Raw genomic sequence first — 24,384 nt, forward strand, 5'->3', positions numbered from 1 at the left:
AGTGTGCATTTAATGACTATTACTAAAGTTATAGAATTGTACAATCATTACTGTAATTCAGAATTAGACTATTTTCATTCTGTTTTCACCCCCTCAAAGTTTTTCATCCTAGGTTGACATCAGAATTGCTTCAACTTCAATCCTAGCAACTGCTGCTCTATTAAATGGCCTTTTCCAGATACTTTATATCAGTAAGTACAGTAGTACGTAAGTTTTTGTCTAACAACTTATTTAATTGATAATGTTTCGAATTTCACCTATCTAGAATAATTTATACTTCACTTAACTGCTAAATAATATTCCAATTATATGGCTATGCCACATTTTGTTTATCCATACACCAGATGGTGAACATTTGAATGACTTTCATCATGGAGTTGTTATGAATAGTCATGATCCTCCTGCTTCAGCCTTTTGAGTGCTGGGATTACAGATGTATGCCACCATGCCTAGCTCAGTTATCTTTTTATTTTAGTGTTTTAGCTTTTGAAGTGCACATATCTTTAAAATTGTGATGAAGTACAATCATCTGAATTTTTTTCTTTTGTTGCTTCTTTTTTAGGTGCTTTTCTAATAAAGCATTGTCTAACCTATGGACACACATATTCATTCTTATAGTTTCTTTTAAGAATTTTTTTTTCAGATTTAGTTCTTACATTTGTGTTAGTGATTGTTTATAATGTAGGATTCAACAAGGTGTCTAGAGAATAATTTATAAAAATCAAAGAGCCAGGTGTGGTGGTGCATGCCTTTAATCCCAGCACTCAGGAGGCAGAGGTAAGAGGATTGTGGTGAGTTTGAGGCCACCCTGAGACTACATAGTGAATTCCAGGTCAGCCTGGGCTAGAGCAAGACCCTACCTTGAAAAAAAACAACAAAAGAATCAAAGAACAAAATAGATCTATATATTTTATTCTTTTTTTTTAGATCTATATATTTTATTCCTAAATGGTACTTAAGGCACATTGTTATATTTTCAAAAATTAAGGGGGTTGGCTAGAGAGATTTCTCAGTAGTTAAGGTGCTTGCCTGAAAAGCCTAAGGACCTGAGTCTGATTCCTCATTACCCATGTAAAGCCAGATGCACAAGGTGTGTGTTTGCAGTGGCTAGAAGCCCTGGTGTTCCCCCCCCCCGCTTCTCTCTCTCAAATAAATAAATAATTTTTAAAAATTAAGGTATAGAGGGCTGGAGAGATGGCTTACAGGTAAGGCATTTGCCTTCAAAGCCAAAGGACCTTGGTTAGATTCCCCAGGACCCACGTAAGCCAGATGCACAAGGGGGTGTATGCGTCTGGAGTTTATTTGCAGTGGCTGGAGGCCCTGGTGTGCCCATTCTTTCTCCCTCTCTCTGCCTCTTTCTTTCTCTTACTCTCTCTCTCTCAAATAAATAAATAAAAATAAAGTTTAAAAAATTAAGGTATAGAGCAACTTAGTTCTTCTGTTTTATGGATTCTGTGCTACATAACCAACCAGCCAGGCAAGATGTGCCCAATGGTGCAATAGTGGCAGGAGGTAACCAACTGCTCTCTGATTGGATTTGAGGTCTACTCCACAGGAGGGAATTTATGCCTTGTACTGTAAACCTTGTCAGAAGTGTGTGGCTAGGGAGGTTATAAGCCCTAGGGGAATCTGCCACTTTTGGTGTGCTAAATGGATAGATGATCAAACTGTTTTCTAATATTTATTTTATTTTTTAAATATTTTATTTATTTACTTATTTATTTATTTGAAAGAGAGAGAAGCACACCAGGGTCTCCAGCTGCTGCAAATGAACTCCAGACACATGTGCCACCTTGTGCATCTGGCTTACATGGGGACTGGGGAATCAAACATGGGTCCTTTGGCTTTGCAGGCAAGTGCCTTTACTAAGCCATCTCTCCAGCCCCTAATGTTTATTTTTATACCCATAGATTAATGCTTCTCTCAGGCCCTATCATACAAGTTTCTTTTTGCAGTGGGAAGGAGTTAATGCAGAGACACATTGTTGGTTAAAGTGCTGAGAATAAGTGATTATCATGTGTTAAACTCTAAACAGAATATCTATATCAGCCCCTCCAGAGCTCAGGGAATATTTCTAAAGAGGGTAAAGAAAGAATACAAGAGCCAGTGGATGTGGAGGACTGTTATGGAATGTTGTCTTCTAGACATGACATGGCTATTACACTCATGAACTCATAGTGGCTGTGGGTTTCTGCACAAGATTGGGACTGTAAACTTTCCATGATGGAAGACAGAGGAGCTCATAAGACATGAGTCATATTCTTCATTATTGTAGCTACTGGTCAGTTGTCCATGCTTCAGTAGATAACCCCCACCCTAAGAAGAAAAAGCTGAGAATTTTGAGTTTCTATAATCCTTCAAAATTCAGCCTTACCTACAATGGACAGATTCTTTTCAAAATTATAAATGTTATAGAAAGAAATGCCAGCTACATATTTTTAAAATATGAGTACATACAATAAAAATTTATTGTTCCCCATTGTAGCTTCAAATCCTTTGAACTACTTACTATTTAGACTAACATATCTTTCCAAAATTTTCCCTTAACACTATAACATAAGAAATAGTAGATAGTTGGGCTGGAGAGATGGCTTAGTGGTTAAATGCTTGCCTGTGAAACCTAAGGACCCCGGTTTGAGGCTCCATTCCCCAGGACCCACGTTAGCCAGATGCACAAGGGGGCGCATGCATCTGGAGTTCATTTGCAGTGGCTGGAGGCCTTGGCATGCCCATTCTCTCTCTCTCTATCTGCTTCTCTCTCTCTCTCTCTCTGTCACTCTCAAATAAATAAATTAAAATAAACAACAACAAAAAGAAATAGTAGATAGTCGACTACAACTTGTGGTCTCATTTGTGGCCTACTTTTGGGCAGCCTGTGAACTTGGAAGAGATTTTACTTTTTTTTTTTTATTAAGGATATTTCACATTTTAAAGAGAGACAGAGAAATAGGGAAAAATATCCGTGATTTTTATCCAGAGTATTAAGAATAGTTAAGCTGTAAGTAACAGTTATTAAAAATAGTCAGGCTGGAGAGATGGCTTAGCAGTTAAAGCACTCGCTTACAAAGCCAAAGGACCCAGGTTCGATTCCCAGGGCCCACATAAGCCAGATGTACAAGGTGGCACATGCATCTGGAGTTCTTTTGTAGTGGCTGGAATTCCTGGCAAGTCCATTCTTGCACTCTCTCTGCCGGGCATGGTAGTGCATGCCTTTAATCCAAGCACTCAGGAGGCTGAGGTAGGAGGATGGGTGTGAGTTCGAGGCCAGCCTGAGACTGATTTCCTGGTCAGTCTTGGCTAGAGTGAGACCCTACATCTAAAAAACAAAAACAAAAATAGTCTTCTATATTTTAGTCTATTTATAATTTTACAATAAGAATGTTTATTTATTTATTTAGAGGGATTGTAGAAAATTGAAACCTTTGACTTTTTCTTAACTAATTTCAAATCTTTTCCTTAACTTACCAACAGTGTGTCTCCAACTTCCCCATAAAGTAAAGGTCCCAAGATTCCTGATTCATACTGAATAGTTTCACGAGTCTTAAAGGTTTCATCTGTGTATGCAATAAATCTGACTTTTTTATATTTTCTACCAATCTGATGAGGACCATTGTTCAAATACTGGCTTTTATAACTTCTGCATGAAAGATAAAAAGTGAGGCAGTTGGATATAAAATTATAATTAGGCAAAATTCTAACTCTAATATGATTAAATACAAACAAGGAGTCTGATGCTTACCTATGCTAGTGTCTCAAAAGTCCAAAAGTGTTTACCTGTCATTAGAGGTGAGAACTGAAGGAGCATAGTCCCAGTCTTCCTCTTCAGCAGCAATATAATGTATCCATATTTTAGGATGCTTCTTGGCAACCGAGCGGATTTGAATAAAAGGAGAGTTACCATCACCAAACGTGAACACATCCATTTCCTCATCAAGGTCATCAACATCATCATCATCATAATCTTCATCCTCATTATTTTTCATCCGTTGTTGGGGTTCCTTTGGGCAGCTATGTACTTTGACATAAGCTTCCATTCCATCTGGAGTCAAATAACCCAAACAATGTCAGACTCTTACAATACTTTATTTCCTTAACCTTTATAACTTTGTTTCTTTTATTAAGATTTAAAAGGATTGGGGTGGAGAGATGGCTTAGTGGTTAAGCCACATGCCTGTGAAGCCAAAGGGCCCAGGTTTGACTCCCTAGGACCCATGTAAGCCAGATGCACAAGATTTAAAAGGCTGGGGTGATGGCTCAGCATTTAAGGCACTTGCCTGCAAAGCCTAATGACCTGGGTTCGACTCCCCAGCACTCACATAAAGCTAGATGTGCAAAGTGGCACATGCATCTGGAGTTTGTTTGCAAAGACTACAGGCTCTGGCATGCCAACTCTCTCTCTCTCTGCTTTTAAATAAATTAGTATTTTTTTTAAAGATTTAAAGTTTACCACTCACTGCATCAATACCCCTTTGCCACTCGTCTGTATTAAATTATTCCTTTATGTATTATATGTTGTACTAGCTTCTTGCGTTCTCTCATTTCTGTATTTTCCATTTATTTTTCCTGATAAGCTGTTATGAAAATCAATGATTTTATGATAATAAAATGGAGCAAATAGAGAAATCACTAGTGATTAAAATAATGCATAATAAAAATATTTGCAGCTGGGCATGGTGGTGCATGCCTTTAATCCCAGCAATTGGGAGGCAGAGGTAGGAGGATTGCCATGAGTTTGAGGCCAGCCTGAGACTACAGAGTGAATTCCAGGTCAGCCTGGGCTACAGTGAGACCCTACCTTGAAAAGAAAGCTTATAAAAATAAATGATTTTGTATAAAATCCAATTTAGAAAAAAAAACATTTTTCTGGAAAATGAGGATTAAAATTAGTGAAGTTTTCAAAAGGATAAAACAATAATAAACTCTCACACTGATCAGGCTCCAACTTGATAGTGACTAATCTGCACAGAAGTAAATGACCTGTTCATCTATACCTTAGGATTTTCTTTTGTCAAAATTCTGAAAATATGTAGCCCATAAGAAAAAGAGATTCTCTTAAACTGGTCACTCATAAAGAATAAGATGAGGAGATGGTAGAGATATGGCAAGATTAAATCTTTTTTAGTGTGCATGTGTATGCCATCTCTCTAGCCCTCAAATCCCCTTTCTAAGGCCACTAAGAAACCTGCAGAAAGGTTATTATGAAAGTAATTTGAACAGACTAATGTGGTATTCTTAAAGATGAAGAGATGTTTTTATGACAAAACTAGGGTAATGAGGTATCACATGAAGTTTTCAAGGACTACTTGAAAATGTCAAAGATCCTATGTAAACAAATTGGGACAATTGTGCCAACAGTTTCAAATTTCTATTCATATGTCATTGTTTCTAAATATTAGTTGTGCAAATTCAGATTGAATTATCGTTTCACCTCCTTCTAAAGAAAGAAGGCTATCAGAATGATCCAAGATTAAGAGTTAGCAAAGGCAATACACAAGAAGGAAAATAAGCCCTTTTCAAAACTTCAATCAAGTAGTCCTTGAAAACCTTCCTTCATCAACAGTCTGTAGTCCCTCTGCACATAGCATTGATGCCTAGTTAGTGGGGTCCTATTTCACTCATTCTTTAACTATGTGTCCTTCTATCACCAACATTTAACTGAAAATCTCCTAATAGTAATACTAAGGTCCTTTCATAAGATAAAATCTCTACTCTGGATGCTAGACACCGGGTGATTTCAGTTGATGTCAATTCTAACTGTATAGTGGTAACACATTGTATTCTTGTCCAGGAAATCCATTAAAATTAGAACTGGATTTTTAAAAATAATTTTAAGATCCAAAATAGTACCATGTTGGTGGGAAGAGATATGACAAAACAGTAGAAACTGTCCAAGATCCATCAAGAATGTCTGAGCAGTAAGGAAGGTTATTGGTGATATCTCCAAAGAAGCCTGACGATGATTCCTCACAAGAAATGTGTGACCTTCAAGGAATATTGAGTGCACTTCAGGGGTGGTGCCCATTCCAATAACATGCCAGTTGACTGATTTCCTGTGACATCCAATCAGACCTGTAAAGGAATGAGACAGCTGTGGCTAAAAAACAAGGAAAATGAAATGGAAGACATTTGCTAAGACAGACAAAATGACCTTACAAAATTTATTATTCTAGTTTATAAACTAACTTATCAAGGGAACCAGGGTACTATCAAGCCAGCAGCTCTTGCCAAGACCACTAGTGACCATCATGCTGCTAAATCCAATGAACACATTTCAGTCTTCATTCACTTACATCTTTTAAAAAGATATTTATTTAATTTATTTATTTGAGAGAAAGAAAGGAGGGGAGAGAGTACTCCAGGGCCTCCAGCCACTGCAAACAAACTCCAGAAGCATGTGCTTCCTTGTGCATCTAGCTTACGTGGGTCCTGGAAAATAGAACCAGAATCCTTTGGCTTTGCAGGCAGGCGCCTTAACCACTAAGCCATCTCTTCAGCCCCCACTTATATCTTTTAACCATTCATTTCTTCTTGTAACCCACTTTTCCCTTGGACTTTTTATCAACAACTCTTGTTTTTTGTTCCATCAGCTGTCATTCATTGTTAACCTTTCCAAGAACTTTAGACTCATATATTGCCTTCTCAAAACTTCCACCTGGAAATCTCATATAGCCCTCATTTCTGGCCTTGTTTCAAAGCTAAGTTCAAGAAACATCTACTTTAAACTGGGCATGGTGGCACACTCCTTTAACCCCAGCATTTGGGAGGCAGAGGTAGGAGGATCACCATGAGTTCAAGGTCAGCCTGAGAATACATAGTGAATTACAGGTCAGCCTGGACCAGAGTGAGACCCTACCTTGAAAAACACAAGGAAAAAAAAAGAAAAGAAAAGTAAAAAAGAGAAAGGTCTAATGTAGATCAGATTCCTCGATGGATATGCTTACATATAATTATATATTTCCCTTCAGAATAATTTGTGGTTTGTAAATTTGCATGTACTATTATGATTATTTGTTTACTATCTCCATTATGCTATATGTGAAATAGAATTTAAGTGTTTCCAAAATTTTCTTCATTCTAAAATTATATATACTTGAAAAGCCAACCTGACTCCCATTTTAATAGCAAGAGCCATTGAATATAATGACTAGACTAAGTTTCTGTTTCTGAGTTGGGTCCACAAATTGTTCCCTGGTTACTTTTCACAGGATTGTGTATTCATAATGTTCCGGGAAGTAGTGTAAGTGTAACGGCTGGTCTGCTTCTGTTAATCATGTTTGCTTACCTCTGAAAACCCCCTATCCTGTGATTTCTATAGTTTAGCCCTGAAAAAGGAACCTGAGAAGCTGATGTGGGGCTGCTCTCTAAACCCCTGCCTTAGGGAGGCAGCCACCAGACAGGTTCTGTTGTGCACAATTAAAAGCTTGCTTCAATTTGGCCATAATTTGTGGTCAGTGGTCTTTATTCGTGCAAATCCTGGGCTAACAATACTCATTTTGTAATTACTGGAAAATATAGGAAATAATTATTCTTTTGGATTGCTCAATCTCCAGCTGATTTTAAATTTACTCTGTGGGGTTTTTGGTTCTTTTTTTAAAGTATTTTTTTATTTATTTAAGAGAAAGAGAGAAAAAGAGGCAGATAGAGAATGGGCACACCAGAGCCTCTAGCCACCGCAAACGAACTTCAGATGCATGTGGCACCTTATGCATCTGGCTTATGTGGGTCCTGGGGAATCGAATCTGGGTACTGGTAAACCATCTTTCCAGCCCCATAATTTACTCATTATTTTTATTTTTATTTTGAGGTAGGATCTCATTCTAGCCCAGGCTGACCTAGAATTCACTATGTAGTCTTAGGGTGGCCTTGAACTCATAGCAATCCTCCTACCTCTCAAGTGCTGGGATTAAAGGCATGCGCCACCACGTCCAGCTTACATGTTAGTTTTAATGTAGTACATATGCAGTGGCTTCTAGGGCCTTCCATTTCTGAAAATGTTTTTGAAAAGTTTTAAATTTTATTTATTTGAAAGAGAAAAAGAGGCAGAAAGAGAGGGGAGGATGGGGGGGGCGGTGGGAGAGAGAGGGAAAATGGGTGCACCAGAGCCTCCAGCCATTGCAAATGAACTCCAGACACATGTGCCACCTTGTGCATCTGGCTTATGTGGGTCCTGGGGAATTGAATCAGGGTCCTTAGGCTTTTCAGGCAAGTGCCTTAACCATTAAGTCATCTCTCTAGCCCTGAATATGTTTTTATTCTTCCTGTATTATATTTTCATTCTAATATCTCTTCCATTATATAAGACCAATAAGAAGCTTTAAGTATCTTGTCTTTGTCCTTCAAAATATCATGAGGCTAACTCCACAATGCATAATCCATATACCTCCACAAAGAGGGGCCAGGGGGAGTGGGTAGGACATGGATGAACCTAACAATGGTACCAATTTACTGTATTCACTGAGTACAAAACTAATTAATAAAAAAATAAAATAAAATATATGTAGTAACAAAATGAAAAAATGTCATGATGACAATTTACTGTGAGATTACTGTTTTTGTTTATACTAATAGGTAATTTTATTTATAAGCAAAAATTAATTTTTTGACAAGTATTTTTTTGAGAAGTATATCTTTCTTCTCTGGGGTTATTATTTTATTTGTTTATCTTTGCATATTTCTTCCATATCTCGGGCTCCTATTAAATACTTTTTCCTTAAGTGGGCTTCTAGCTGGAGTACAGAGCTGAGAATTGGCAAAGAGAGCTACAGATTTTGAATTTAGAAATCCTTAAGGACCCTGGCGTAGTGGTGCACACCTTTAATCTCAGCACTCAGCAAGAACAGGTAGGAGGATCACTGTGAGTCCAAGGCCAGCCTGGAACTACAGAACGAGTTCCAGGTCTTTCTGGACTAGAGTGAGACCCTACCTTAAAAAAAGTCTAAGAAAGAGCCAGGCATGGTGGTGCATGCCTTTAATCCCAGCACTCGGGAGGCAGAGGTAGGAGGATCACTGTGAGTTCAAGGCCACCCTGAGACTACATAGTGAATTCCAGGTTAGCCTGGGCTAGAGTGAGACCCTACCTCAAAAAACAAAAACAAAACAAAACAAAGCAAAAAAGTCTAAGAAAGAAAAAAGAAAACCTTGGGGATTGTTGAGTACTCATGTACATACCTGGCAGAGACTTGTTTACATAGCCATTGACTGTGTGCATTTCAGGCCCGGCTCTAGTGGATGCAGAATTCCCAGCCTGTGTGAAGGAGCCCTTTATTTCTGAGTGCCAACTCTTCCCTAATGAGAGAGAGAAGGCAAAAATAAGGTCAGCCAAGCTCTGTTCTGTGAATGATGCTCCTGTTTTCCTTCCTTTGGGAAAAGACTAGTCACATTCTTTGTCAGCAGAACAGACACAGGCTCAAAGTCAGTTGAGAAGAAAATTGCAGGTGGCAGGCATTTTTGTTCAAACTGATTTTCTTAACAATAGGTGGGAAAGAATAATGACGAGTGATAGTGTAAGGGAGAATATTGGTTAGTTTGAGCCATGAAGATTTCATTCTGCTGGTTAGCTGATATGTTCGGAAAGGGCTATCAGTCCTTCCTTCACCTCATTTTACAGTAATATAACCTCAGGGACCTGAAGGCTTTACAACTCCCTCTCCAAAATTAACAAGAGAGAAGACACTAGAAATTACTCAAGATGCTTCAGTAATAATGGAGTGGCAGGAACACAAAAAGACAGGGAAGCTAGTCAGAGTAAAGATGATGATGACCTCAAATAAGAAGGCGAGAAGCTAGGTGGGGTGGTGCATGCCTTTAATCCCAGCAGAGGTAGAAGGATAGCCATAAGTTTAAGGCCAGCCTGGTACGACAGGGTGAGTTCCAGGTCAGTCTGGGCTAGAGTGAGACTCTACCTTTTAAAAAAAGAAGGGGATAAATTCTGATGTTGATTATATGATTCCATTAGCAAGACGAGACCTACTCTGTGCTATGATGTTCTAAATTACCTACATAACATTACTTCATGCTCACAACAAATACTATGACAAATACTATTATTTCAATTTCAGATGTAATGAAACTGAAGTAAGGAGAGGTAAATAATTTGCCAAACATTGCTCGCTTAACAAGAGATAAAAATTTAAGAAAGATTTGTAGAAAGTGGAGAACAAAAAGTATTAGTTAGCAGCTAACCCAGCTGCTTTATCTTCTTTCCTCATATCTACCAGTGGAATGTAGGTCACATTTTTAAAAAAATCTTGTAAATTTTTATTTATTTGAGAGAGAGGGAGGGAGAGAGAAAGAGGCAGAGGGCGAATATGGCCGTGCCAGGGCCTCTTGCCACTGCAAATGAACTCCAAATGCATGTGTCATTTTGTGCATCTGGCTCTATGTGGGTACTGGGAAATTGAACCCAGACTGTCAGGCTTCGTAAGCAAGTACCTTTAATTGCTGAGCCATATCTCCAGCCAGTGGTCACATTTTTGTTTTATAATTCATTCGTATCTTCTGTATTTTGTGATCTTTTTATAATCAGCCACCTCTCTAAAAAGAAGCCCAAGTTCTCAAATACTAAATCAATGTAATATGGTTATAATATATTTTACTCCTTTCAAGAATCCAACATTTCAGGCTAAAGGCCACTAACCTTCATCAAATACAGCAAAAAGTAGTACAAATTGGTGCAACATCTGGGTCCTTTCTCTGGATAGACTCCCTGAAAAAGAAGTGAGATCATTTATCTTTGATTTAAAATAGCGTTTAAGAATAGTGCCACAGGGGGGAGCGCTTTCTTCATCAATAGTGTGAGAGTAAAAATATAGTCCTTTGTGTACTATTAACTTTGCTATAACATTTTTTCTTTGATGTAAGGTCTCCCAAATCAATGCTTCTAAAACTATCAGAGTTATTAAGTTTAAAATTTATTCTAGATCATTACTTTTAAAAAATATAATGAAAGCTATCAAATGGAATTTGAAAAACAAAAATACAAGCTATGTAAACACACACACACATACACACCACCACCACCACCACAAAAATTATAAAAGTGCAAAGATTGGTAATGGAAAATTTGTTTGCAGGCAATTGATATGGTGAACTTCTATTACTCTTGTAACTTTTTATACTTTAGCAACTGCAAAAAAACAAAAAGTTATGAGTAAAATAGAAATAAACACCTAAAGTCACATTTAAATGTATATTAATATAGTTATTAAAGGTAAAAAATGAACTTGCTTCATGCTTTAATTGTTGAGTTTGTTGGCTCACTTATTTTGATTGGGAAGTTTTGTTTGTAGATTTACTTAAGGTAGGAACATTTTTGTTTATTATATTTTCCTCTTCTTTATCTCTGCCCAACCCTTAATAAGTAAAAAGCAAAAAATTCACTCAGGCTAAGACATTAACAAAATATATGTTGCTTTTCATGCTAGGATAAGAGGAATCGATTAAAAAACAACTACAAAGTTAAATTTCTCTCAAGGATACTATACAAATCCAGCTGGTTAAAAACTGTTCTTGCTCGGCATGGTGGTGCACACCTTTAATCCCAGTTCTTGAAGTCAGAGGCAGGAGGATTACCCAGGCCCGCCTGGGACTACCGAGTGAATTCCAGGTTATCTTGGGCCACAGTGAGACCCTGCCTCAAAAAATCCAAGAAAATTAAAATCAAAATTAAATAAAAACACCATGTGGGGCCAAGAGGCAGAGGCATTACCTAACTAATGCCCTCTCATCAGCCATCCCTTCTGATCTAATTCTGATGTGTCTTCAATGAGCTGGAACCAATTCTCTTTTTCCCATGCTATCTGAGTCACCTCTGGACACATTGACAAATGTCATGATTTCTAAAGCTATGTAACAAGTCATTAAATAGAATAGGGTTTATTTCAGCCTTATTCTTCTTTTACAAAATATGTTTAGCTAATCTAACAATGACTTTCCATATAAATTTTCAAGTCAGCTTGTCTACATCAACAAAAACCATACTTGGATTTTGATTGGAACTGAAATCAACATGCCCATTAGGGAGAATAAGCATCTTTACTATGTTAAATCTTGTAGCCCATGAATATAATTTGTTTCTCTACTTATTTAGGTCTTCTTTTATTTCTCTCATCAGCATTTCATAGTTTTCACTATACAAGGAATATGTATGTTTTGTTAGGATATATACTCCTCTCAGAAACTGAAATATTCTCCTTTTCCATAATCATAATTCCAAGGGAAAAGAAGCCTCTTCAGAGGAAAGAACATGAATGTTTACTGTTACCAGTGGTGTTTGTACTTCTCTTTTTGATTCATCTCAATCCTACTTTTCCTTATACTTACCTTCTCTACATACCAGCAGAGGTCCAATAAGGCCTGAATTCAGATCTTTCACCAGGTCCACATGAGATAGATATGAATAGGTGAGACATGGAAGGTCAGCAACCATTGGACCATTCTCTTTTAGAATCTGCCAAACATAGGTATGGCTTTCACCAGGAAAAACTTTATCATCTTCCTTCTCCTTTTGGCTTGTCTGATCATCATATTCAACTCCTAAAACAAGAAGGGATAAAATTGTCCTTTCTACACTTATTTCCACTTATAGTAATATTAAGCTCATTGCCACCAATGGAAATAGACTTCCAGGATTTTGAAAACTTTCACCATAAAGAAATGATAAATTGGAGCAGGGCGTGGTGGCACACGCCTTTAATCTCAGCACTCGGGAGGCAGAGGTAGAAGGATCGCCATGAGTTTGAGGCCACCCTGTGACTACATAGTTAATTCCAGGTCAGCCTGGACCAGAGTGGGACCCTACCTCGAACCCCCCGCCAGAAAAGAAATAAATGATAAATTGGGACTGGAGAGATGGCTCAGCAGTTAAGGCACTTGCCCATAAAGCCTAACAATCAGAGTTTCTTTCCCCAGTACCCATGTAAAGCCAGTTGCACAAAGTGGCTCATGTGTCTGGAATTTGTTTGCAGTGGGTAAAGGCACTGGTGTGCCCATTTTCATTCTCTCTATCTCTCCTCTCTCTCCCAGATCTGTGGCACAAGCCTTTAACCCCATCACTCCGGAGGCAAAAATAGGAGGATCAGGGGCTGGAGAGATGGCTTAGCGGTTAAGCGCTTGTCTGTGAAGCCTAAGGACCCCGGTTCGAGGCTCGGTTCCCCAGGTCCCACGTTAGCCAGATGCACAAGGGGGCACACGCGTCTGGAGTTCGTTTGCAGAGGCTGGAAGCCCTGGCGCGCCCATTCTCTCTCTCTCCCTCTATCTGTCTTTCTCTCTGTGTCTGTCACTCTCAAATAAATAAATAAAAAATTTAAAAAAAAATAGGAGGATCACTGTGAGTTTAAGGCCAGCCTGAGACTGGAATTCACATTCCAGGTCAGTCTGGGCTACAGTGATGCCCTACTTTGAAAAACAACAACAGAAAAGATAAATGTTCAAAATGTTCAAGGAAAGAGAGATATATAGAAATGTTTAACTTTTTTAGACATTGCACAAGGTTCTTGTTGAGAGCTCTAATTCTGTCAATCAATAATATTGCCTCCATTTCTTTAAAAATATTTTATTTTTATTTATTTATTTATTTGACAGAGAAAGGGGGCATGCCAGGGCCTCCAGCCACTGCAAACCAAATCGAGACACATGTGCTCCCTTGTACATCTGGCTAACGTGGGCCCTGAGGAATGGAACCTGGGTCCTTTGGCTTTGTAGGCAAATACCTTAACTTCTAAGCTATCCCTCCAGCCAAATATTGCCTCCACTCTTATATCTTTTGCCTAATTCAAGCCAACCCAACAACAAGCATCAAAGTACCTCTATAGTACATGTTCATTGTTGGCAAGGACTAGATATAAAGTTTCATTCATATATATATATATATATATATATATATATATATATATATATGTACATATATATATATGAATATATAAAGGATGAAATACAGAGACACAGCTTGTGAGATGGCTCAGTGGGTAAAACAGTTGTCATCTAAGCATGAGGACCTCAATTTGGATACCTAGAACCCATATAAATAGCTGGCATGGCTGTGCATGTCTGTAATGCCAGCACTGAGAACGTAAAGACAGGAGGATCCCTAGGGCTTTCTGGCTAGGTAGTCTAGCCAAATCTATGAACTATAGGTTCAGTGAGAGACTCTGGTGGTTTGAATGTGAAATGCCCCCCATAGCCTCAGGTGTTTGTGATTAAACCTTATTCTCAACCCCCAACTGGTAGAACCTTTGGGAGGTGGAACACTATTGGAGGAGGTGTATTACTGGGGGCAGACCTTGAGTTTTATCAGTCCAGCCCTACTGAGTATTCCCTAGCTAGCTCTCTCTTGCTGCTCCCTCCCAGCTGCTGTGACATAATGTGAGCCAGCTTCCTGCTATGTCTTGCTTTTCCCACCATGATGATACCTCCCTTTAAAACTGTAAACTGAAATAATCCATTTCTTCCCTTGAGTTACTTTGGTTCAGGTGTTTCGTTCCAGCAATGAGAAAGTAACTGCAACAAAAACTAAGGTAGAGAGTAACTGAGGAAGATACCCAATGTCAACCTCTGGACTCTTCATGCATGTTCACATACACATACAAACATACATACACACGTACATAGTACACAAACACACACATTCAAAAAATTGGCTAGGTTCTTCCCTATAGGGCCAATACTATGTTGGTGAATGACATAGAAATATAGGGGTATAATTACAATATAATATCAAAACATTTATTCAATAAATATTTATGGGTTGTAGAGATGGCTCTGTGGTTAAAGATGCTTGCAGGTCCTGAAAGCACGGGTTCAATTTCCCAGTACCCACAAGAAGCCAGATGCACAAAGTGGCACATGCATCCGGTAAAAAATAAATTTAAAACATGAAAATATATTTATTTTCTTATTCTTTATCAGGTTCTCCAACAATCTGAGAACATAAACTAGGCAAGAGTCTACACTTGAGCCAAAAAATTTACATGCCTAAACTTCCTGCCGGGCATGGTGGCGCACGCCTTTAATCCCAGCACTCGGGAGGCAGAGGTAGGAGGATTGCCATGAGTTCGAGGCTACCCTGAGACTCCATAGTGAATTCCAGGTCAGCCTGGGCTAGAGTGAGACCCTACCTCAAAAAAACAAAAAAAGCTGGGCGTGGTGGTGCACGCCTTTAATCCCAGCACTCGGGAGGCAGAGGCAGGAGGATTGCCATGAGTTCAAGGCCACCCTGAGATGACAGAGTTAATTCCAGGTCAGCCTGGACCAGAGTGAGACCCTACCTTGAAAAACCCCAAAAAAACAAAAAAAAAACAAAAAACAAAAAACAACCCAAAAATAAATAAATAAATTAATTAATTAAAATTAAACTTCCTACTCTTGGTAATATTTGATTAAAGAAACAGAATTTGAGAAGCATCTTTAAAAATAGATGTGTGTATTCTTTTTGAATGTATTTAACATAAAGGATTTATTTTGATTTTTTTTTTTTTTTGGATTTTCAAGGTAGGGTCTCACTGTAGCCCAGGCTGACCTGGAATTCAGTATGGAGTCTCAGGGTGGCCTTGAACTCACGGTAATCCTCCTACTCTGCCTTCCTAGTGCTGGGCTTAAAGGCATGCGCCACCACGCCCAGCTATTTTGAATTTTGAAAATAGGGTCTCTCTATGTAGCCCAAGCTGGACTTAAGTCACACTTCTTCTATATCAGCCTCCTGAGTGCTGGGATTACAAGTGGACAGTACTACACCTGGCAAGAATTTAATGTTGTTATGATAAATATTTTAGAAAGTTATTCCTGGCATTATGTTGCTACTTTTGCTTTTCGTTTAAGATGTTTGCCTATGTGGAGCTTATAAAGACTTTCTTTTTCTATGTTTTTCTCTATGTGGAGCTTATAAAGACTTTCTTTTTCTATGTTTTTCTCTACTAGTTCTATTTTACTTTTAATATTTATGCCTCCCAAAAGTTTTGCTATATTAGTCTGAAAACTCCTAAGTTGATAAACTCCATGGAAGTATCCTGCTGGTCTCCAGCCAGAACCTGGGATTGTTTTTCCTCTATACTATGCCACCACAACCTACATTTGACCTTGCCTCATAAAAGTAGTGCAGAGGGCTGGAGAGATGGCTTAATGGTTAAGCGCTTGCCTGTGAAGCCTAAGGACCCCGGTTTGAGGCTCGGTTCCCCAGGTCCCACGTTAGCCAGATGCACAAGGGGGCGCACACGTCTGGAGTTCGTTTGCAGAGGCTGGAAGCCCTGGCGCGCCCATTCTCTCTCTCTCTCCCTCTGTCTTTCTCTCTGTGTCTGTCGCTCTCAAATAAATAAATTAAAAAAAAAAAGTAGTGCAGAAAGTTAAGCCTTTCTATTCCAGAATCACTAGTCATTCTGTATAGGCTGTATAATGCCGAATATGTGCTCCAATAATTTATCAATGACTTCTTGAATCTTCTTGGTTTATAAATGCTATAGACTATCCTGACAGTACTATAGGCAACTGGTACCTCCTTAACTTCTTTCTAGCATTGTAAGATAATGGAGAAGCTAGCTGTAGTTGGGGCCAAATAGATTGTTTTATTGAAGTCATCTTCTGTTTCTCCTAGCTGTCTCTCAGCATATGAAAGCATCCATATTGAAAACCAAGGCAGTGAGAGAATAATTGGAAAGCCAGATCATAAGGGAAGAGGAAAATTCCTCTTAATCGTTCCCTAGGAAGATTTCCAAGCAAAAGAATGCAGATGCAGTAGGATTTTCAGGATTCTTGGACTGGCTCCACAAGGGCAAACAGAGGACCTAATTAAACTTTGGGGCTTTGAATAAAATGGTAGCATTTCAGTAATCCTAGCTTTAATCCCCTCCTCAACCCTTTCCTCACAGATGGTCTTTGTAGCTGATAAAAAAAACTTTGAGGAATTCCAGTATAAGTGACATAGCTCAGAAAGAGTTGAGACTCTTTCTTTCCAGGAATAGATTCTTTCCTGTGAAGCCTAAGAATCCAGGTTCAGTTCCCCAGACCCTGCATAAGCAGGATGCACATGGTGGCATATACATCTGAAGTTCATTTGTGGTGGCTAGATATCCTAGCACATCCATTGTCTCTCTCTCATAAATAAATTAAAATATTTTTTAAAAGTGTAAAGACGAGTCATAATAGAAATATAATGTGCTCAATATGTATAATTTAAAATTTTCCAGTAGATATAATAAGAAAAATAAAAGAGCTGGGCATGGGTGGTACACATCTGTAATCCCAGCACTCAAGAAACAGAGGCAGGAGCATCACTGCAAATTCAAGGCCAGCCTGAGTTACATAGTGAGACCTTGTCTCAAAGAAATGAAGGAAAGGAGAAAGGAAGGAATGAAATTATTTTAATAATGTACTATTATATCCTAATACATCTGAAATATCATAATTTTAACATGTTATCATTAAAATGAAATATTTTACATTCCTTTTTCAGAAGACATTAAGCCTTTGAAATCCAGTGTGTTTTACAGTATGTCTCAATTGGGAACTAAAACAATTCAAGTGCTCCATAGCCACAAGAAGATTGTATTGGAGTGCAATATAGACCATCTAATGCCTGATTATTGGATAAGATCCTTTTCCTAGAATGTGGCCATTTAGGGGGCACAATGTAACCATGAGCAAGTAGGAACTTGACTTTGTCATCACAAAGACAGAGTTATCTGTTAGTAGTATATACTTTCTCACAAGTTTTTAAATCATGGAGGAAGAAAGTTCTTTGATATGGTCTGGGTAAGGTACCTATCTATAGAAACATTAATTGCAGCCAAGCAGGTGAGACATATGGATCAACTACTTAGCTCTGAACCAATCATTGTTATCAGGCAGGTACAAGCTTTAAGAAAATGGCATAGTCTAAAGTACATTTAGAAGAAGCAATAATTTTAGATACAAGGTCTCATTTTGTAGACCAGGTAGCCTAGACTTGTTTTCCTCCTGCATCATCTTCTTAAAAGTTGGGATTACAGGTGTGCACCATCAAGCCTGGCTTTATTAACAATATTTTAGGACATTTTAATTTTTATTTATTTATTTGACAGTGGGAGAGAGAGAGAGAGAGAGAGAGAGAGAGAGAGAGAGAGAGGAGTAGAGAATGGCCACACCATGGCTTTTTGCCTGTGCAAACAAACTTCAGATGCAAGTGCCATATGGAACCCAGGCCTGCAGGCTTTGCAAGCAAATTCCTTTAACTGCTGAGCTGTCTCTTCAGCCCCTGTTTTGGGACTTTTTGAAAAGCAAACTGGCCAGGCATGGTGGCGCATGCCTTTAATCCCAGCACTCAGGAGGCAGAGGTAGGAGGATCACCGTGAGTTCTAGGCCACCCTGAGACTACATAGTGAATTCCAGGTCAGCCTGAGCCAGAGTGATACCCTACCTCGAAAAACAAAAAACAACAACAACAAAAAAGAAAGCAAAAAAAAAGAAAAGCAAACTGAAGGCCTGAGTTACATTCTCAGCCCCTAGAAGAAGCAATTCTAAGGCATAAGGAATATATATAAATTTAGGGGAAAAGGGACTGGTGTTTTCTACACTCTGGTTCTTCTACAGAATATCCACTATAGGCTTAGGCCTTGTGTCATGTGCTAGGGAAACAATAAGTACAGACAATAACCTCATCTTGAAATCTTTGTATTGTAGTATATTTTTATAATTTATTTATTTGCTTGATAGGAAGAGAAAGAGGTAGAGAGAGAAAGAATGGGAACGCCAGGGCCTTTGGCTGTTGCAAACTCCAGATGCAGGCATCACCTTATGTATCTGCCTTATATGGGTCCTGAGGAATTGAACCTAGGTCCTTTGGCTTTACAGACAGTGTCTTAACTGCTAAGCGGTCTCTCCAGTCCTGTAGTCTAGCATTTTGAGAGACAGGAATAATGTTCTTTTAGGCTTTCAAAACACTTGAAGGAATTAGGGCTGGAGAGATGGGTTAGTGGTTAAGGCATTTGCCTGCAAAGCCAAAGGACCTCAGTTTGATTCCTCAGTACCCATGTAAGCCAGATGCACAAGGTGGTGCATGCATCTGGAGTTCGTCTACAGTGGCTGAAAGCCCTGGAGTGCCCATTCTCTCTCTCTCTGCCTCTTTCCTTCTCTCAAATAAATAAATAAAAATATTTTAAAAACACTTGAAGGAATTAATGTTTGAATAAGAGAAAACTTATTTTTTGGCTCGTAGCTTATAATATGCTCCTCTGTGAAAACCTCACTCTAGCTGATGCTCTTTAGTCTCATAACTATGTTAAATAAACCTCTTACTTCTTAAAGTATCAAGCTAGGTATGTTGGCATAGCAACCCAAAATGGACAAAAAATAGCCACCACCATGAATAACATGAATCTCACCTTTCCATACTTAGAATGACAGGACATTAGGAGGACATCTGACTTACCCTCAGAAGCTTTCCAGTAGGATACGCCAACAGCATGAAGACTAACAGGATGAGAAGCCATGTTCTTAAGTGTAATGACCACGGTGTCATGAACCTCAGCCCAAATGGTAGGACCCAGCAACCCTGCAATAATGAGATGTCCCTCAAAGATTACTTAGAGAATAGCACTCCAGAAAATCTGTCATTACAAAAGTGAGGGTCAAAGTCATAGTAGAGAAGCATGTTCATGTGGTTACTACTATAAGTAGAAACCTTCAGTGAGTAAAAATACTTTTGTTGGTAGCATCAAACCTTCCCTATCTTCTCCTAATCTTCCTCCTCAACTGATCACTATCTCTGGGTCTTCTAAGATAGGAACATATGGAAAGAGGAGGAAGTGAAAAACAATAAATGATAATAAGTTTTTCCTTAGAAGGAAAGATATTGATGTGGTATTAGTAGAGCTTGGTTGTAGCACATGCCAAAATTCTGGTGTTTTCCTCCTTAGGGAATGTATATGAGTTCATTAGAGACCCTTATCTCCCAACCTTGATATAAAAGCACCACACTGTACATTTCCTTGGTATGGGATATACTGTCTCTAGCTGATTATATGTATGTCTTTTCTTATTTTCTGGTTCTGATAGTATAAACCACATAGAACAGTAGTGTAGACAGATTCTACTATACCTAACCCTCCCTGGTATGCAACCAGGGTAAGTTATTCCCAATCTTTGACCTTAAAAGTTTTCTCAGACAAAACCAAGTACTCATCAGTGTCTACCCAGTTCTATAGGTCATATCTCAAGTATTATAAGTAGTTCTCCTAAAGCCTCCCTTATTCTACTTGCCATGAAAGAGAGTCCTCCAAAGAAACCTTCAATTGCAAACCTTTTCATAAATATCTAGATTTCTTGTATATAGATGGGAGATGAGTCATGGATTTGGAATCACAGATCAGTTTTGGATCACCAACTGAACAAATATTAATAAATAGCTGATATCTTTGTTTAGAATATGAGGACACTTGTTTTTAATAAGTCTCAGCAGGGCTGGAGGCATGGCTTAGTGGTTAAGACATTTGCCTGCAAAGCCAGAGGACCCAGGTTCAATTCCCCAGGTCCCACGTTAGCCAGATGCACAAAGGGGCACACGTGCCTGGAGTTCATTTGCAGTGGCTGGAGGCCTTGGCACACCCATTCTCTTTCTCTCTCTCTCTCTGTTAAATAAATAAATAATAAAATAAATAAAATATATTTAAAAATAATAAGTCTCAACAATAATGCTAACAGGTGCTGGTAGTATTATTCAGTGGTATAGTACTTGCCTCGCACGGGCAAGGTACTGGATTGTATTTCTAGCACTGAAAAAAATCCTAACAGGAAATGACCCACCTTATAATCTTTTTACATGCTGATTTGATATCAAAGTAGAGATAAACAGTTTGTGTTCAGGGGTCTGAATTAAGATACAAAATGAGGAGTTGTTAGACTAGAAATGATACTGTAAAATTTTAAAACTAGATAAGATAAAATAGAGTTGAAAGAAGAAGTAAAAGAAAGTTCAACAATTGTATTTCCCTGGAGGTAGCAGTTAAGGACACCTGACCAAAAGAATACTCTCTTTGGCAGGCATCCTCCTTTAAGTGTAGTCCTGAGATTGGGTATCCTTGATAAGAAGTAAGATATCCAACAGCATAATTAGCATCCATTATTGTTTCCGTTACCCATCCAGGGTGGCCTGGGCTTGGCAATGTTGAAAAGGTGGTCCGTGAACTCTACAAACACAGTCTTTTTGTACATGATGGAAGTGTTGAATGGAAATGATGTTGGCATTCTAGGAAGAAATCTATGTGGAAAAAAAGAAAAAAGTCATTTGTTTCCGATGACCTTACTTCAAACTTCTTAAAAACAACAACAACAACAACAAAAACAGGGCTGGAGAGATGGCTTACATTTAAGGTATTTGCCTGCAAAGCCAAAGGATCCTGGTTCGACTCTCCAGGACCCACATAAGCCAGATGCACAAGGGGGCGCATGCATCTGGAGTTTGTTTGCAGTGGCTGGAGGCCCTGGCACACCCATTCTCTCTCTCTCTCTCTTTCTCCCTCTTTCTCACAAATAACTAAATAAATAAAATGTATTTTTAAAAAACACAGCTGAAAGCATTATTTCCATCTCTTGTCCTCTCATATCTACTACACAAATTAGAACTTGTACACAAATCCTGATCCTACTTCCTTTACTTCTCAACAGTTGTTGATACAGAAGATCACCCCAATAATTTCCTGCATGCAAAATAAAAAATGAAAAGTGCAGGCAATAAATTTTTGCTATAAATTAGGGCCAGCTTTTTGTCCAAGTGTTGCTTTTTCATACACATATAAAATCACTTAAGGAAGCACAGAAGTTGTCAGTATTTAAACAATGTTGATTGGAAATATTTGTGTGTGTGGAGGGGGTTGCTTTGGACAGTTCATTGGCAGCTAAAAATCTGTGGAAACACCACTCCATAAGCTAAGCAGACAGGATTGGCAGAGATTTGCTGAGTAATCCTAAAAATATTACTAAAGCAAGTGCTTTACATGCATAGGGTGGAAACAAGGCTCTAAGACCTCCTTCATGAAACATGGTCACCACCACCCCTTTCTCAGCCACCCAAACCACAGAGACACTGTGGTAAGTGTGGGAAAATATACCTGGTTACAAATGATGGCAGAGTCATCTAGCAGTTCCCTCTGGAGCTCTGACTAGTAGAGTGTTCCAGAGATCTAATGTGATTTGATATTTGAACTGTGTTAGTAAAGACAGAAAGAAGCACCTCAGATCACAACCACACACAAAGTATACCTTGCTCTTATATGTGCACTGGAGGAAGCCACATGCATCTGAAACAATTTGAATTGTGGAAAGGAGAGGGACAGACATACCAGATGGCCACACTCCTGGCAAAGGACCACAGGGTGGTTCTGTGGATCCCAGAGGATATAAAAGTCAAGACAGGAAGGAGTAAATGAGGGAATGAGGCAGGTTTCCTCCTAGAAAAGGTGACATCCAGAAGGGACACTGCTTACAAATGGTGAGCAACATGGCCTTGATTCAAACAAAGCAAAAACTGAAGCACAAGCCAGACATGGTAGTGCACACCTTTAATCCAGCACTCTGGGAGGCTGAGGTAGGAGGATAGCTATGAGTTCAAGGCCAGCCTGAGACTACAGAATGAGTTCCAGGTCAGCCTGGGCTAGAGTGAGTAAGACCCTAACTTGAAAGAAAACTAAACAAACAATAACAACATCAAACTGTTGCAAGCACAATCCAGCCATAAAAGAAGATCTTGACAACCCTCTGTGGGATCCAGCCACAGTGAACATCTGAAAGGAACTCATTGAAATCATAGATTGTTTTTCACAGACCTCTGTCAAGGACACCAGCTGAGGAGGGCAAGGTAGGGCTGATGTCACTTCTGCCTTCTACTGGTTGGCTTTCCCACTTAACCCTGCATTTCATTCCATTCCAGAGTTTCCAAGACACCTGGGATAGCATGTGGCCTCAGGAGTGGTTCTGCTAACTAAAGGCCATAACAAAAGCTTTCTGTACTGGCTGGGGTAAGGGACCAGGGTGCTGATAGGAAAGCTCTTCTAGTAAATATAGGTGATTTGTAGGCAAATATATGAGGTCTGTTTGGGCCAGAAGGCTAAGCTAGCTGTAGAGACATGTTGCCAGGGGCCAGCTTCTGCTGCACTGCCACCTTTTCCTCACATGACACATATGGCCTTGAAGGAAATCACTGATAACCAGCTCTGGGGAGAGGAAATTCCCTCAGTTTGTTTTACAGATAGGGTAAACTTCATATGCTGAGTACTGATATATCACAACTCCATTTGAGGGTGGTTTTCATAGGCAGTGGTGGAGAAAAATCCCTCTACTGGGCCAAACTTTAACCAATGCTACTACTTGCTTACTCATAAGAGAAATTGACCAGGGTTCAGTTATATACAGACTAATGTTGAAAACTGACTTTACTTTCTGGTCAGGGGCCTAGAAGAAGAAAAGGGTTAGATTATCAGGGAGGGACAAGGATGTCTGGGTTAGAAGCATATTAGTGAGTGGCCCTAAAGTAAAAAGATCTTCATGCCACATGTCAAGGCCATCAGATAACCTACACTGTGAAAGAAGCACAAAAACAATAGATAAAATGACTCATAATTATACCAACTAGCCTCTGCACTGGCTGACCTATCTACTATGGCCCACCATGCTCAATATGCTGGTAACAAAGACCAATGCTGAGTCCCCTAATTGTGCATTATAGGGACCAACAAGTTTCCTTGCATTTCCACCTTGTTTGAAACTGGTTTTCTCATTGTTAATCACTGAGTTTACCTGGCTAGCTAACCTGTGAATTTCTGGGGGATTATCTTGTGCACACCTCCCATGTTGCCATAGGTGTTCTGAGATGACAGATGCCTGCCACCATGCCCAGGATTTTATGTGAGTTATAGGGATCCAGACTCAGATTCTCATGCTTACATGACCAGTGTTTTGTTCATTGACCCATCTCTACAGCTTCCATTGCTAGGTATTTTGATGTAAGTTAGCCTGGTACTTTTCCTTTATATATTTCTGACTCAAAGACAGAAAACACTACGGAGTGGGTGTGATGGTGCATACCTGTAATGCCAGCACTATGGAGGCAGAGGCTGCAAGTTCAAGGCTAGTCTGGTGTATACAGTAAGTTTCAGACTAGCCAGAGCTACATAGCAAGACCCTGTGCCAAGAAACCAAAGCAAATCTGGGCATGGTGGCACATGCCTTTAATCCTGGCACATGGGAGGCAGAGGTAGGAGGATCGCCATGTGTTCAAGGCTACCCTGAGACTACATAGTGAATTCCAGGTCAGCCTGAGCTAGAGTGAGACTCTACCTCACACAAAAAAGAGAAATAAAGGAAGGAAAGAAGAAACTAAAACAAACAAAACAGAAGAGGAAGAGGAGGAGAGGATATTTTCTGGAG

General features: G+C 39.1%; 1 protein-coding gene across 4 annotated transcripts in view; it reads right to left on the minus strand.

Moving 5' to 3' along the window:
- The window catches only part of F8 (coagulation factor VIII), a 132,404-nt gene that overhangs the window by 88,954 nt on the left and 19,066 nt on the right, over nucleotides 1-24,384 (minus strand). For all 4 annotated transcript variants that reach the window (XM_045140839.1, XM_045140838.1, XM_004672647.2 and 1 more), the window contains exons 2-9: nucleotides 21,099-21,220; nucleotides 19,394-19,516; nucleotides 12,322-12,534; nucleotides 10,637-10,705; nucleotides 9,169-9,285; nucleotides 5,848-6,069; nucleotides 3,775-4,039; nucleotides 3,466-3,637 (exon numbers count right to left, since the gene is read on the minus strand). In XM_045140839.1, the coding sequence (XP_044996774.1) occupies nucleotides 3,466-3,637; nucleotides 3,775-4,039; nucleotides 5,848-6,069; nucleotides 9,169-9,285; nucleotides 10,637-10,705; nucleotides 12,322-12,534; nucleotides 19,394-19,516; nucleotides 21,099-21,220 (1,303 nt within the window). The remainder of the gene's footprint in view (nucleotides 1-3,465; nucleotides 3,638-3,774; nucleotides 4,040-5,847; nucleotides 6,070-9,168; nucleotides 9,286-10,636; nucleotides 10,706-12,321; nucleotides 12,535-19,393; nucleotides 19,517-21,098; nucleotides 21,221-24,384) is intronic.

Source organism: Jaculus jaculus, chromosome X (assembly GCF_020740685.1).
Source record: "Jaculus jaculus isolate mJacJac1 chromosome X, mJacJac1.mat.Y.cur, whole genome shotgun sequence".
NCBI classification, from domain to species: Eukaryota; Metazoa; Chordata; class Mammalia; order Rodentia; family Dipodidae; genus Jaculus; species Jaculus jaculus.